General features: G+C 28.0%; 1 protein-coding gene across 6 annotated transcripts; it reads right to left on the bottom strand.

Moving 5' to 3' along the window:
- Nucleotides 1–101: 101 nt before the first annotated feature.
- Nucleotides 102–17,517, bottom strand: LOC138934448 (kinectin). Of its 6 annotated transcripts, none has more exons than XM_070298183.1 (18): nucleotides 16,976–17,517; nucleotides 16,072–16,228; nucleotides 15,688–15,851; nucleotides 13,178–13,360; nucleotides 12,392–12,716; nucleotides 10,576–11,351; nucleotides 9,813–10,484; nucleotides 9,318–9,424; nucleotides 8,953–9,121; nucleotides 8,540–8,626; nucleotides 7,994–8,242; nucleotides 7,702–7,845; nucleotides 7,489–7,617; nucleotides 7,142–7,306; nucleotides 6,918–6,998; nucleotides 5,525–5,764; nucleotides 3,869–3,908; nucleotides 102–1,462 (listed from the first exon to the last, which is right to left on the bottom strand). In XM_070298183.1, the coding sequence occupies exons 2-18, from the start codon at nucleotides 16,211–16,213 to the stop codon at nucleotides 1,419–1,421; spliced, it is 3,717 nt and encodes a 1,238-aa protein (XP_070154284.1). In that variant the 5' UTR covers nucleotides 16,214–16,228; nucleotides 16,976–17,517; the 3' UTR covers nucleotides 102–1,418. The 6 variants fall into 6 exon arrangements, with proteins under 6 accessions (XP_070154284.1, XP_070154294.1, XP_070154313.1 ...); XM_070298193.1 differs by having other exon boundaries at nucleotides 9,819–10,484; XM_070298212.1 differs by lacking the exon at nucleotides 13,178–13,360.
- Nucleotides 17,518–17,839: the final 322 nt, after the last annotated feature.

The following is a 17,839-nucleotide window of genomic DNA, read 5'->3' as shown; positions in this document are numbered from 1 at the left end:
GGCCATATCAATAAATATTTATTTTAAAAAGTGTGTTATCTATTATGTATTAATAGATAAGTGTAATCCTTGAGATTATCATAATAGAAAACAGCAGCAAGTAAAACAGTAAACTTTTATTAACTATGAATATGCTTTCTAGATACAAAACGGTAAATAAGTACGCGGTGTACTAAACATACATGCCTCTCTTACAAAAATCAGTACGATATAATTCTATTTCTTGATGCGACCAATTGATTACACAGATGAACAAAGAACTCTTTAAATTATACAATATTAATATCTAATACAGTGTTTTTAAACATTCATGCAAATAATTAATTAAAAGAAATTGTTATCCAAGGAACTCTAATATTGCTACTTTGCAACAATATAAAACAGTTTGACCGATTATAATAATAAACAGAACGTAATTAAATATTAATATAAATAACGGTATGGATTATTTCCTTAAATGTCCATAGAATTGTTTGTTAATTTAAACATATTAAATATTATATTAAATGTTTATGTGAATTATACGAATCCGTCTCGTGTATGCCTAGTTCAGTACAATCATTGGGCGCAATTATAATTTCCGTTAACTTTCGTATATATACGATCACCTCGTTCATGCAAAACTCGCCTTATATCATACGATTATTGCACGTGAATCGATTAACAAATTTGAACTTGTATACAATGGAATTAACAACATGAAGATTGTTTTATAAATCTGGTGTATTGTGTTCGCTATCAATAACAAAATGCCGTATATATTTTATATGATATTATGCATATATGCATGTGTGTGTATGTATGTATATATATATATATATATATATATATATATATATATATATATATATTATTTCTGGTCCATATATACGTCTAATAATAAAAGAAAAAAAGAATCGTCAAACACTAATTAGAGTACGTGACTCAGAAATAATATCAGAATCAATATCATAATATGCAATATGAAGTCATGGAATTACATTATTTAATCAATTTTACAATTTTTCTCGAATTGTAAGAAGATTCTGTAAATATTATTTTTATGCCACTCGCATAACAGAATTAAAATTTATTAGTTGTTACAGTTTATAGAATCTATAAACAATTAATATCGGCAATTCGTAATGCACAATTTTGATAATCTTTACAATTGTGTATTGTATAGCTATTCATAACTATAAATTATATAACCATCACATGCGCCAATATCTCGAGATTTTCCATTTATAATCGCTACGAATTTAATTATTTATAGTTTTCTCCACATATTAAAATATGATATTTTATATTTTTTTACAATAAACATTATCCGTAATATTTTCACTTCACATTTAGTCTTCTGAGTAGCAAAGTATGCCATTTACATCTATATAGCAGTGCCGCATCCCATCTTTTTAACCATCAGTACTCGCACTGCACTAGCGCAGCTTATTTTTCGAAGTTATTTTTTTCCTGAACCACCCTGAAAGAGTACATTAATAGAATAAATAAAGTGTATTTTAATAATTGTGTGATAGATAATGCACGAATGTATACAAAACAATATTCTATATTTGTTCTTCCGTCGTATAAAATTGACAAATATTATATGCAGATAATAAATAAATAACCAATAATAAAATATTGCATGTCAATTAAATCATACAAAATGTAAATATCTATTTGATGGAGAAATTAAAGAAAGAACAAATGAAGATATGTGAAAGACCATGCATAATAATACTAATTATTAATAAGAAATATGCGTTACATCAATTCATTAAATATTTCTTATTAATAAAAAGATTTCTTGCATCATCTTCATATCTGAATCTAATATTAAGCTAAAAGTACATGCTTTTAAATTATGCTACAATCAATTATACAAAACATATTCAAAAAATTCTATTATTTTACAGCAAGAAGCAATTTGGGAGAAGCATACATGCAACATTTATAACAAAACACTAAATAGGTAAATAACAGAAAATTCCGTTATCTTGTACTAAGAAATAATTTATGAATAATATACATACGATATTCATTAGCATATATACTAAATAAGTAAATAATAAACAAGCAAAAATAAAATTACTAAAAAAACTAAAATAATTAGAATACTTATGTTAGCTTACATGTTATTTACATTTGATTTTATTCGAGGTTTTACACTGACATATAAAAATAGAAAGTGATAAAGTAGAACTTTTAGCAAACTATTAACAAAATGGCAATAACAATTACACATACAGCGCGTGCACACACACATACACATAACTTTCTATAAAAATTCTGTTTTTATTTTTCATGCGATATATTAATACTATACGAAAATTATTTCAATTGAAAAAAATATATGAAGCGTGTAATTTAAGAAAGATAATTTATTGTAATCTTTGAAGTTATTATATCATATATTACGTTAGTACTTAAACTTTACATAAAATTAACCAAAAAAAGGTAATAAAGAGCAATGTGTAAAATAAAAATATGCTAGATATCGCTATATGTGAAAAACAATATGTAAAATAAAAGGATATTAAATATAGCTATAAAAAATAATTATTGTTTGTTACAATGATTAATTAGTTTAATGAATATGCTGTTCTTTTTTTTTTCGCGCAGTGTACCCTTTATCCCAGTGTTTGTGCTGATATAAATTTTAAGTACATTCCTGAATATATTACATTCATCTTTGTTTTTCTTTTTGAACATATTTTTCGATTTATTGATCAATGTAGTTTTATAGTTATAACTTTATGCGATCTTATAAAAATAAAATGTATCAATTATTTACTTGGTTTAGAAATTATTATATATCATGAATTATATATGGATTTAACAGCCAGAAAGTTTCATAAGTCATAATTGGCAGGAGTTAAAGATGGGAATAGAAATTATTTTTCTAGCCGTATTGTGTGCCAAGATACACAAAATGCAAAAAGACATTCATATAATAATATTATAGTCACAAAATAAAATATAAAGCCAACAATAGCCACTGTAAAACATGTTTATGAAACATATAAATATAAGTGAAATCATAGAATAAAACGATTACAAGAGCGACTAATAATATTAAATATAATTAATATATTTTATAGAGTTTAAAATAATTATATATTATATACATTTATACAAAAATATATTGTACATTCATCAGAAATATAAATAGAAAAAATTCGAGAAATTTGGAAAGTAATTAAATAAAAAAAATTTATTTTATAACTTATCATTTTTCACACAAACATTAAAACATCGATGAAATTGATACAACATATACATGTTCCAAATAATGAACATAGAATAACAGTACTATTAATATGGCCTATATATTTACTGCGTGACATATTAAAAAGGACATTTTATAATATAGATTATATCATATACATATCATTTTGCCTTTTATTGTAGTTTTCGTTTTTGTCCCATAAAAAGTATACTTTATATATATATATATATATATATATATATATATATTTCTCTTTTATAAATAAAATTATCAGATCATTTTTATGATTTATTAAATTGTGATAATATAATCACTGAGTTCTCTATTTATATGAGAAAATGATGAATTTAGAAAATTATGAAATTTCGAAGAACATTAGCTTATCTCCAAAACTATTAGAAATATTTCTTGCTATATTTTATAAAGTAAAAAAAAAGATAAAATAATAATATAAATACATAAATTGAAAATATATGCGTTTATGAATACGAATGTAAAAATTTAATGCCAGAACAGAATATATATGAGATAAAAAATTAATTCATAAAATAAATTATAAGGCCTGACACATTAATTATTCTAGCGGTGATCTACTATTAAACTTTTTCATAAGGCTAGGAAAAAACATTTCAGTATCTCATCTTTAGATTTGCATACCTGCGAATCTGCGCCGTTTTGCCATGGTTTTCTTAGTGGACTGTCGAAACAATCAAAACAGTTAAATCGTTATTGATCACAGAGCAAGTATTTGAATAACAAGACTATTTTTTTATGAGTCGTAACAATTGTTGGTGATCTGTGATTGTTAAGTATCAATAATATTATATATGTATAAATATTAATAATTAAATTTTTTATACTGAACAAACACTGGGACAAAGACCGCTGTTAGAATCACAAAATTCCTATTTGTTTTATACTATCAGATGTAGGAAAAGAATAGCCCCCATATTTGGCCAAAAAATAATTTTACTTCTAATTTACAAAATTATCATTATAATATATGTTAATTAAAACTCGTATTTTTTTTATCGCTTAAAACACGAAGAGTATTCTCCTATAAATGCTTATTTCAACCTATTGTTTAGTATTATATAAATAGTATGCATATATTATTATATATGTTTACATATATATATATAATGTAATATATTTTGTAGATATCGTTTTTAGAAAGATATATAAAAATGTAAAAATTGCTACGAATATATAATAACATAATACGAGTATATAATAACATAATGTCTATAGATCTTGTAATTTTTTATGCTATTTATATCTTGACGAGTTTATATCATTATTTAATAAACTGCATGATTGTATCTAGTGAACTGCAAAAGATAAATACTATCTACTTTTAGAGATAACATAAAAAAGTGATATTTTTTAACATAAAAATAAAAAAATTAAGTCTAGTACATTTTATACAAATGACATTAATGTACTAGTATTATTATATATTATTTTATAACATATTATCTAAATAAAAAGAAAAAGAATTTTGAGCTATACAATGAAGTTTACAAAATCAAATTTTTATCTAAGTAATTACTTTTCAAATTACATGCTATTTTAATATATAGTTTCGCTTTTCCTTGCTAATAAAACCACAATAATAAAATAATATGTCAAACTATACAAAATCAATCTACACCTTAAAAAAAGTATTACTTGAAGAGAGATATAAACTACGAAATAATATTACTTTAATATAGTAGCAAAGAAATAAGAATAATATGGAGGACTCAGTTTTATCACAAAGAATATTTATCAAAAATATTATATATATTACAAACTGCGGTCACGACAAAGTAAATATTCTTTAGTTTCTTATATTTCAATGTTTCCATTTATCATTGTTTAGAACTAAGTTCTCTATATATTTGTCACGTCTCTTTTTATTTAAATATATATTATGGAAAAAAATAGATACATCAGATCATCATGCAAAAATATACTAACTTTGAGATTCATAATACGATATATATATATATATATATATATATATATATATATATATATACTTTTCTCTATATATGTATATATACTATCTCTCTTTCTTTCTAAAAATTGAAATATTTAGTGCAAAAAAAATTCGGTAAATGCTAAAATAAAATGCATGTAATTTTCACAATGTCAAGAAATGTTGCAAAAGAGAGATAAAAATGCATACGCTTCATGTGTGAAAAAATTTCATAATATTCTTTGTAATATTGAGCTCTAATAAATATATTTCAAAAATCAACTGAAGTGCATCTATTACAGTAATCGAGCCAGTAACACTTCTTTTCTGTCTCAGACTTATAAGTTTACCTTCCTCTTTTTCTTGTGCTTTTTATGTTGGCCAATCAATGGGTTCCAATTAGCCTGTGTGTTGTGATCTGTCATATGACAAGATTTGGAGGAGTATTTTGTAGTAAGGGAGCAGTTTTCAATTTCTTGTTCAGATTGACTGACCAAATTGACAGGCTTGGTTATGGAACAGTTTGCAAACTCTGTATTCTTGAGAGTATTTTCTAATGCAGTTATCAGAGCATCAGACACTAGAGGAGGCTGTATTCCAGATTATTGCATTATATTATTTGACTATTTAAAGGAAACGGCAATTTATCAAATGGCAATTATCAATTCGCAAATATAATGGAATAAATACCCGCCGATAAAAATTTGTAAAATTGCCGTTCCATATATAGATTATCAACAATCTTGTAATTCACACACAGTAATCAAATTGCTAATAGAGATACACAATTGAAAAGACCTACAGATATTTCTAAAATAAATAAAAAATGTGTCTTTATCAATATATTATATAAATAATATAATATTTATTCCTACATAATATATCTTGGGAATATCAAGCAAATTAATCACTGTGTCGACTAGATAGCTTCAGGTATGTATGTAATATAAAAATTGCAGCTTATAATATATAACAAGTGGCAATTACATCAATACTTTTTTTAAGCAAGCTTGTATATATGATATTCACGAAGTAACACTTTTTAAACAAATCTGCAACTGAACGTCTGTAACACATGACTCTGTTGCAAAACTATGTATTTACTAAAATTCTAGACAATCATTAATATGGCATTTCCTCACTTTTTCAATCAATATAAATATATATGTGATTTCAAAGTTTTAACAAAAGCATTATTGATTATGATTCCACAGATCACAAAGATCTTTTATTTCTATTTCGTACACATATTTTATATATGTATACACATCTAGCATAGAGAAAAGTATTCCTTTCTTTATGATGATATATAGATAATGTTACTGAAAAATTGATAAAATAAAATATAAGTTTTACATAGAAATTTCAAGAATATGTTCTTATGTATCTTTTTACATAGTTTGAGCTGCTTATTCCTTCTGATTGATATAAAATTTATAAAATAGAATGAAACAGTTTCTAAAAAATTTATCATGCATTTATAAGAATTTTATCAATTTTGCAATAATAATTTCCATATTGTAGAGCAATCACACTCAGGCCATTGTTTATTAGTAATTATCGGCATTAAATTTTCTGTGATTAGTGAAGTATCATATTAGCGTTCTGCAGAATAGTGCAATATCTTACGCTTTTGTTATAGAAAACAAAATTTTTTGTTATTATAAAAGCTGTATAATATTTCTGATAGAGAAGGCACCATATAAATAGAAGTCAAATAAACCCTTATTAATAGATACCAACCTCGGATTGAAGAGAATCTGTTGTGGGTGGACCGTTCAGTATAGACTGCTCTGAGCTGTTATAGCCGCCGCAAATTTCGTTCTGGAAATGATAAAAAATTTTATTTTTCATATAATTTATTCACATTATTTTTTTCATATAATTTTAAACATTTATTGTTGTTGTATATGACAAAAGAAAAATTAAATAATGCTAAAAACCTTAAGTTAATAATACGAAAATACCTTAAGTTGGGACATTTCCTGTTGAAGCTGCGTGACAAGACTTTTTTCATACGCTAAACTCGCTTCACTAGTTTCAACATGGGAACGTAATTTCGTAACTTCGGCATCTAATGTCGCCCTTTTACTGCACTCTACTTCCAGCTCCTGCGATAACCGGGCCTTTTCCTAAAACAATAACGAAAAAAATACATTATAACGCAGTATTATCAAAATTATACATTTTTTATTCTTTTCAAACAGTATCGGTATTCCGTATCTTATACGCATATATATTCTAATAAATAAAATTATTGTACAATTAAGAAAAAAATATGTAATAAAACATTAATGATGAATTTATCTTGTACCTCTTGTAATTGCTCTAAAGTAGCCATTTCATGACCATCGATAGGTGTAATTTTCTGCACAGTTTTAAGTAATATTTCAGAGCGATTCTGTTCCACATGATTTTCTAATTCTTTCACCCTCTGCTTGATCTACAAAAATATATATATATATATATATTGCAACATCAGTTAACAAATCTCTTACTTCAAAATAAAAATTTTTGTAATTCTTACCTGTTCACTTGAAATTAATTTGGCTTGCATATTGTTAAGTTCTACTCTAAGATTCGCCACTTCATTTTCCTTCTGCTGAAGTTGCGATTGCCATCTTGTTTCCTCAGATTCTACATGACTCTGTAGTTTGTTAAGCATACCTTCCTAAGAAAGAAAAATAAAATTTTAATTAAACACTTGTTTTATGCATATATATATATATATATATATATATATATATATACATATGCATACAAAATTATATATATATATAATTTTTTTTTTAAGTAATATTCGTTAAAGGAGAACCCACTGTTTCACCAATAATTTGTTGATAATTTGAAACCATATTTTGTAGATTTTTATTCTGTCGTTCCAAATCTGGTTTTGCTTGATCTGTGTTTTTCTGTTTTAACTCATTTATAATAGCGCCTACTTTATCTTCAAAAGCTTCCAGCCATTGCTCATGTGTTTTCTCAAACACTTTAATTTCTGGAAATATCCTTTGTAGAAGAGCCTTAGTTATCTCTTCTTGTTCTTCTTTGACTTTTTGTGTTGTTTCCTAATTAAATAAAGAAAAACACAAGTAATATTATACAAGAGAGAAATTTATCTAAGAAATATTATTTATTATCCAGAATATAAATTTTGGATTGACTTTCTTCCACTATCAATAATTAAAAAATATTTACATTGGTTAGTATTTACTATTCAGTTGAAATGATTCGGGAAAAATGATAAAAGTATAATTCAATTTCTTAAATATACCATGGTAAGTACAATGCTACTGTAATAGTTATAAGTTTATATAATATTTAAGTATAATATTAATATAATTCATATTATAGCAAAAACTTACTTCAATTTTCTTCTCATCATTGGATTTGGCACGCGACTCAGCAGCAGAAAGAGCTTCCATCACTGTCCAATTCTTTGTGCGTAATTTCTGCGACAGAAGATTAAGAAAGACATGAATAAATTTTTTATATTATTATAACAAATCATAATTTTTGTAAATAATATGATTATACAATACTAATTTTCAAAAACAATATGATAAAAAATGAAAACATGTCGATTTTTATGAGGAAAGAAATTGACAAAGTAATGCAAGCAATGAACATGTATTAGTGTGTGTTTTATGTGGAAATTGCAATTAAATTCAAACTAAAAGTATACATACAGAAAATATATAATTTAACACAAAATCTATCAAACAACAATATAAGAAAATATTTTAATTCAGTTTCATTCAATAAACAAAGAACTTACATTATTTTTAGATATCTGGATCTCCAACTCTTTTTCTAGTTGGCTAATAGAACTTTGGTGTTTGTTTGCATCATTTTCTAATAAATGTATCTGTTCATTCATTTTATTGAGCTCTTCCTTCTTGTACATTAACTCAGTTTTCAAAGACTCCAGTAAAGATTTCTCTTCTCTGAATATTTAGAGAATAAATGTTTTATATAGATCAATTAAATTGGATAAAATGTAATAATCATGTAAGATGCAATGAAAATATTTTTTGTTAATATATGTACATATATATATTAACAGTGATAGCGTGTTAATATATATATATATATATCAAGAAAATACACATTGAGATAAATAAAAAATTTATATATACATACGAATTAACATGTGGAGGTTCGGTAGTAACAGCTAAAATATTTTTAAGAATTTTTTCTTGCTCATGCTGTTGTTGAAGCTCCTTCTGTTTCTCTATGATATCTGCAAGCTGCACATATACATAAGGCATATATGTTACTATCTTTATAATTCGGTTATTTATATATACAGGATGTCCAAAGTCAATCGCATCATCCATGCAGTCACCCATGTATGCAGATAGAGCAGGTGAAATCGAGGAGAAAAGTCCTTTATCATTTTGCAATTTTCGTAATGCGGGTGATGTGATTGATTCTGAACACTATATATATATATATATATATATATATATATATATATATATATATATATATATATATATATATATAGATGTGTGTGTGTGTGTGTGTGTTATGCATACACTACACATACAAATTATATATAAAATATATCAATGTATTTATAAAAATATACATAAAAAATATTTAAAGATTAAAAGATAGATAAATAAATAATACCTCAACCTGTAATCTATCATTTTCTTCTTGTAATGTCATAATTCGAAATTGCGCATCTGCCGCCTTTTTCTCGCTGTTCTGTAGTTTATTGACTTCAGTTTGTAAAGCTTTCAATTCGCTTGCAGTTCCATTGGTTTCCTTGATTTGAGCATGAGCATTAGTCAATTCGGCCTGTACACCTGCTAATATCTCTTGTACTCTTTTCATTTCTTTTTGATACTTGTTCGCATCGTTCTTCGCCTCCTTCAAATTACGTTCCGTTTTTTCAAAATCGATCTTTATCACTTCCATCTCTTTGTGCATAGAATTCAATTTGGATTCCATATGCGTGACTTGCACGTTGGATTGTTGGAGATCGTTCAGTACAGCGTTGAGTTTGTCCTGAGATTTTTTCAGTTCGTCTTCCTTGTTATTCAACATGGTTTTCAAGGCTGTTATTTCAGCTGCTTCTGATTTGGCCTCGTTCAATGAAACCGATAACTCTGACTTTAATTTTATCAATTCAGTTTGAGCCTTGCTAAGTTCAACTTTTAAAGAAGGCGCTTCATTAGCTTCACTTTTCATGATATTCAGCTCGGCCTGCAACGAATTTGCTTGCTTTTGCAATTCCTGCTCATGCCGATGCGCGCTTTTCAATCTATGATCAAAGTCTGCGTTTGTACGATGGGATTCCTAAATTATAAAAAAAGCCTCAATGCTAATATAGAAAATAATCAAATTTATAATTGTTTGTTGAATCTCAATTATGAATCACATTTCTTACCTCAAGTTGTCTGGCAACGTCCTGTAGCCGATCACTTGTTTCCTTAAAGTGTTGCAATTGTCCTTCCGAGTGCATCAATTGACCTTGCATTATACTTAATTGTTGACGTAACATCTCTATTTCTGCAGTACTGCTCTCACAAGTCGCTTGCAGCTCGTTTTGCAATTCCTGTATGTCCACATGTTTCTGGGTCAATTGAGTCTTCAACGCATTTTCGTTCTCGCGCATTTGAGCAAACTGCACCTCCATTTGTTTACGCTGTGCCATCAGTTCCTGCTGCAAGTGACCCTGAGTTTGTCCTTGATCCTCTTGTAATTTATGAATAATAGCAGTATCTTCGTCCACTTTGGTTTGCAGTTGCTCAATCTGTCTGGAGAAACCTTGCTTCTCTGCCGCATGGCTTTCAAAAATATGTTGCATTCGGATATGCAAAGTCTGATTCTCTGTATTTTTGGCGTTCAACGTATCTTCCAGCTGCTTGATGTTCGCTAAAAGCCTAGATCTCTCTGAATTAAATTCAGCTCGCAATTCCTTCAATTTATTCTGAAAAGCCACGCTCGCTTCATGTTCATCGGCCAATGCTTTTTCCTTCTCTGCCAATTGCTTTTTCAGCTTGATGACAGGGTCGGCGCGACCTTCCGTCCATTCGGAATGCTCTAACGGGTTATCCTGTTGCTTATTCAAGAGTTGATTGGTGAGGATTTGTATTTCAGATCGACTTAGCTCAGCCTTTTGAATACATAGCATCAATAATTCAACATTGACAGCATCCCCATCTAGAAAGGAAAAAAAAGTTTTTCAACGTTGTTTCAACATTAATAATAATAATATTGAATTTTTCACATATATGTGTATATATGAGTCACGTTAAAAGTTATCTTCAAAAAATTCTAAAATAATAATATATAAGTTTTATAGAATATAAATTTTATAAAAAAATGTTTCACATGCGTGTTATATGTCATTTTTAAATATAAAAATATAATTTTTATATATATATTTGCAGAAACTTTAAAAAAGTTTTTCAATGGTTACACAATTACTGTTTTCGAAATATATCAAAGATTTATGTTACTGTTCGTATTATAGCACTACCCGGTATTAAGCGCACGGACGTTGACCTGTGTATGAGAGTGGAAAGGGAAGTGATCCTACCTCAACCACATTCCAAAGCATTTCAAAGGAATTTGCTTGGCTTTGCTTTGAACAGATTCTTCGCATATTTTATCGGATTTTAATTTATATTTTTTTTTAGTGTAAAATAATTTATTTAGAAAATTCACGAGAGCAACTTTCCGCGTTAAGTAACCGCGATTTCATAACCAGTTTTTTTTTATATAAAACATAATATAAATCATTATATTTAATTAGATATGAATATATGATATACTCATAGCAAAAACGTATGAAATATAGGAATATGTATATGTGAATACTACTATCAAATAATATAAGCTATAAAAAAAAGAGCAAGTTTTATGATACAGGCAGAGGAAATAAAGTTGTATTTCCAATCAATTAAATAGCAGACTATAGAATGTAACATCAGGTTAGATATTGATTTGCTCTCTATAAGAAACACACACACAGATTTAGATCATCTTCTTACTATGTGTCAGTTCTTACTATTGTCATTTACTATTGAAATGGATTATTGATCTAAGTAGGTGCGACTGTAGAGATAAGCATGAATTAAAAATAACAGAAATCTTAAATAATATAAAAGCAATATTTAAGAAAAATAATCATAAGAAATAATAAAATATATAAAAATAAAGCATAATAATAATATCTTTTTACAAACAATATGACTTACCAATCTGAGATAAGATGTCGTTCTTTCTTTTCGTCTTTCTTGACTCCTTGTTTGATAACTGCTGGACTACAACTTCTCTAACAATTTCCCTTACTTCCTTAACTGGCGTCTCTTTCTGCTGCTCCTTTATTTCTTTTATAGCTTCTTTATTAGTAGAGAACAGATTAGTATGAGCATTAGAATCCTGCTTCTCATCTTTAATATTTTCATCTTTTTTCTTTATAGTATCCTTGTTATTTTTCTTTAATTTGGTCGGTGTATCCTTTGGTGATTTATTAGTTTTCTCTATTGTTTCCGTTTGAGTAATCTGCTGAAGATTCTCTCTCTGTGTTGTATAACATATATATTGTTATTATAATATTATATTATTCCTGCAAAATAACTAAATAATAAAAAACTCAAGAAAAAAAGATGGAACACATATAATATATTAATATCCAGTTATAAGCAATATTCTACAGCAATATGAAGAACACGTTATTGACCTAAAATATTTATTAACAGCTCCAGCATAATTGTTAATGTTTCATAAATCAATATGCTTCCTGTTAGAAAACATTTAAACATACATACACACATACACATACACACAATGTGGGAAATATGATAACAATCTTATAAATAATTTTAATGTTTTGCAAAGTAATGTTCTTTAAAATAGTTAACTTTGCTTTTTTTTCAGCAACTCAATATTATACTTATATCCATTAAATTATAGAATAAAGCGAAAATGCAAGATATAGCAAAATATACATGCAAGAAATTGTGCAAATGATAATCACTCACACTTTGATTCCGTACAAGTTCAAGGTCATCCTTTGGATGAATGAGGTCAAAATGATTAGCCTCTGCCAAAGCAGGTTGTAAGGAATTCAATTCAGTCACAATGGCCAATGGCTCGTCTTTATTTACGAGGATTGGTTTTATCTTTTCAAATTTTCCTTTCTTCTTATTGCCTTTGTTACTCTCCTAAGAGTTTAATGCAGGTATGTTCTCATATTATTTTGATCAAGAAAGCAATGCGTTAAGAAATATCAAGCAGCATGCTCGTAAAATTCCATGTTGTATTATGTAATAATGGGCATACATACATAACTTAATCATATTATATTATAGTATTATATGTTTTACGTAATATAATATAGAACGTTATTTATAAATAATTAATTTTTAAGTTATTTCAAAATGTTGATAAATGTATATTAAAAATTAATATAATAATTAATTGATTATAAATTATTTTGCTAACGATTTATTAAGCCGCTTTTCACCTCATGTTTATTTTGTCCTCTTGTTGAGCACATAAACCTGAAATTTATGATTTCCATCATATCACTGTTTCAATGATTTATCAAGATTATCTTTATAAAGAACTAAAAGTTTGTACAATTATAATGTAAACACATTATATATATAATTGTAAAGATTCCATAAAATATTTGTATATAATTAAAGTTAGCTAAAATTCTATGGCAAAAGTATCCAATTTTTTCACTTAGTAAAGAGAGAGACTTGTCATGTCTGACTCTTGTAATCTAGGTGATAAGGTGGTCGAAGAAGAGAAAAAAAGAAAGAGATAGAAAGTGAAGCAATATCATTGGAATGCTGTTGCATGTGTGATGAAGTTATTTTTAGAGAATAATCTTGAACTTTCTGAGTTATTTATCAATGGGACATGTGTAAGAAATAATCAAATAATAGCCTGAAAATCCTATCAAACTCATATTCTTAATATAGAACATACTATAGAAAAATTATACAAATTAAACTTTTTCCAAATAATAGTATATTTCTATTTATAAAATCTAATAATGTTTCATATGCAATTTGACAAATAATAATTTCCTATTTAAATACACACACACGTGCGCGCGCGCACGCACGCACGCACGCATATGTTCAAGTAACTTACCAATACATCATTTATAAATACAATATAAATATATAAATTTGTTAGTTGCTTGAAAAAAGCAATAAACTTGGTTTTTTATTTAAAAAAGAACATTTATAAAAGATGAAAATAATATCTTTAAAAAAGATCTCTAATTTATAAAATTATACATTATTTTTAAAAAATTAACAATTGAAAGTAGCAATAAAAAAGTGACATATGCAAAATATGGTAATATAATGAATATGGTTCTTTAATTGGCTTTATTAAATCGCACTTTTCTTTGGAAAAAAAGATAATAAAATAATGAAATAAAATTTATATAATTTGGAAATTTCAAATGTCAAGCCACATGCTCGAAACAAGAGTTTTTTTATTAATATTGATTCATATTATATATGAATCAATTCAACGATATGACATAATATAATATGACAAAATTATTCTGTAAGTATAAACAAATTATTTGTTTTTATGTGTTGGTGCAGAATTTAATGCGAGCGAATCCATTTATATATTATGATAGAATACACTTTACCATGTTTGTCACATATACTTGACGCGAGACACTATCTGTCTCTTGATATGCTATAAATTATTCAATGCCCATTATTATATAATGCATATAATGTATAAGAAATATGCAAATTTTGATATTATTGTATCATATTTATGCACATTGTACATAATTAATATATATTGAGATTTATTCAAATTTTCATATATACAATATGCATGAACATGATACAATAATATAAAAATAAGTTTTTTTTTAAATAATTATTTTATCAGTTATATACATGTATAGCCCATTTCAAAAATTATTATTTTTAATTTTTATTTGAAATTTGGAAATAATGTAAATGTCAAATGTTAGAGTTAAATGTAAAATAGTAACAATTACAAAAATTTTATATGGAGATGTATATCTTATAGATTACATGATTATGGAATAAGAATATGTAACCTGCAGCCCTGCTTTTAAATCTCTTTTCAATGGTAATGATATGTCACCTAGGTTATTGTATTTCATGCATAAAATATGTAGCATTCAAATCTTGAATATTTCAGCTTTATATACATCTTTTATATTAAGAAATAGTCATAATTATAGTACACTTTTTTTTTTTTTTTTTTTATCTGGTGCGGTAGGGGAAAATGCAATTACAGTATGCCTATATATGTGAGTATAGTATAAACAATATAAAAATATTAAGTAAATAGACATAATATGTACACATATGTACATGTTTTCTAATAATTAAAATAGAATTGTACTAGGAATCTTTCTTAGAATAATATTGAACAAGAAACAATCCATACCATTAATTTTGTTCAATTCTTATGGATTGATTATAGTCTCTTTAATGAGTAATAACAATAAATTAATAAATTACAAGCTCACTTGTACTGGTGGTTCAGCAGGCAGTATTTGGGGAGTCTCTTCAAATTGTACATGTTCTGTTCTTTCATCCTTATCATCCTTGTCATCTTTCTCCTCTTTCTTCTCTTTTGCTTTCTTTCCTGCCTTATTCTTATGTTTTTTTTCTTTATTTCTATCCTTCTTACCTAAAAATATAATAATGAATTATTTTTAAAAATATAAAACAATATTTTTTTTACAGCATTTAATATTTTATTTAATTTATATATTTTATTTATTTCTATCTATATAACTCTTTAATAATTTTTATTCTCTGTAAATAAATTATTTTATATGCATTAAAATGGCTTTATCAAATTGAAAATTTGATTTTACAGATAAGAGCATACAAATTAATTAACATACTTGACAATAGATCATCAGGAAGCTTTCTCTGTTCGGCAATTGCTTCTTCGTAAGATTTTTCCCTCATACCATACATTGATGCACAGACGATAATTACAGCTAAGATGACAATACCAAAGACTGTTGTCGTCGGGATATCCATTTTTGACTATCTTATCTACAAGACATTAATTACATCTTATGTATCATCATTTTATATAAAGTAATTATATTATTAGTCACTAATTATGTTATATGTATTAACTATAATAGAGAACTTTCTTACTTTCACAATATTTTCTTATCTTTCTATATATATTATACAGTATTACTCAATCTAATTACTAAATATATTTACATAAATGTTTGTCCCTTTAGATTTACTGATACATCGTTTAAAGATTCCGTATAAATCATCAAGATAATATATTATTGATATTTATAAGAAAAAATGCCCTTTGCTCAACAATTATAAGTAACAGAAGAATAAAGAAACAATTAACTGTGTGTGAGTGAAGAATATACACACTTTGGAGAAAAACAAAAACGAGTGCAAATGATCAATAATATTCCACGACTCCACGAAATTCTCGCTAACAATAAGGAGTAAAACAAAAATCGGTCGCGGATTGTACGCTGGTGAATCTGTCCTTGAGATACGTCCCAATAGCATCACTATGAAACATCATCGACACGTATACGTATGCAAGCGAACGAGCGAGATAAATCAGAGATGCGATAGAACGGCTCGTGTGAAATTTCGGAGCAAGACAATGACATATGGATAACAGAGCGCGCGGGTCATCGACACATTATCGAGACTTGATAGGCGTTATAATCGCGAGATACCGGCGAATCGTCGCGTCAACACGTTTAACGGTGTTACGGCGACCGGTACGCCGTGTTTATCCCGACGACCACTTACCGAGGCTGTTTATTTCCGTAGATTCCAGCACACGGTGCTACACGGAGGACGATACTTCCGTGGATGGACACGGTCCTCGGCAGGAACAATGTGTGCTACGACTTTCTCGCTGCGGCTAATCGTGAAACGAATGAGCGAGCGAGGGAGCGAGCACGACGGAACGAGAATTACATGCGCACAACACGATTCCTCGTAGCGCTATGGCGACCGGAGACCGGAGCCGGACGTAGAGCGAGCTGTACTAGGCGCTGCAAGCCACGCCTATCGGCCGGCGGCTCTTCTGATTGGCGAACGGCCTCTGCCACGTATGCAAGGAGATGACGGCGTTCATCCGCAACTGTTCGCGACTGTTCGCGGACCGCGACCCGCGACGGTTCGGATTTTTTTTCGACGCGATTCCGTGTCAGCTGCGATGATGACGAAACGATTTAATTTAATTCGGCGAATGCCGAAGCCGTCATATTCTGTTCGCATCCACGATGCATACACGCCTTAAAATGTCGATGTTACGCATTTGCATGCGTGTCATCGAACACGCGTCACAACGTTGGCCAACGTCGGCAAGATTGAGTGCGTTCAGGAGACACACCCGTTGAGTAGCAATTGAACGTGATTGGTTCTTACTTCTAGAATCAACAAATCAACGTCGAGTATATTGACAAGACGATGCTCAATAGTTGTGTTTCCTGAACGCGCCCATTATCAAAGATCATACACAGTGGCCAACTTTCACCGATGCCAAAAGTGCAGTTACTTTCATTTCCGCTAGTATTACGGCTGACCAATCGCAGTCACTCTATTCTTCAGAGGAATAGCTGTGATTGGCCAGCCTAAAGCCCCTGCCCGTATCAGCTATGCTGCTAT

This window comes from Polyergus mexicanus, unplaced genomic scaffold (assembly GCF_030449975.1).
Source record: "Polyergus mexicanus isolate NDT 795.1 unplaced genomic scaffold, iyPolMexi1.0 SCAF_1, whole genome shotgun sequence".
NCBI lineage: Eukaryota > Metazoa > Arthropoda > Insecta > Hymenoptera > Formicidae > Polyergus > Polyergus mexicanus.
This window is presented reverse-complemented; position numbering and strand designations above follow the sequence as displayed.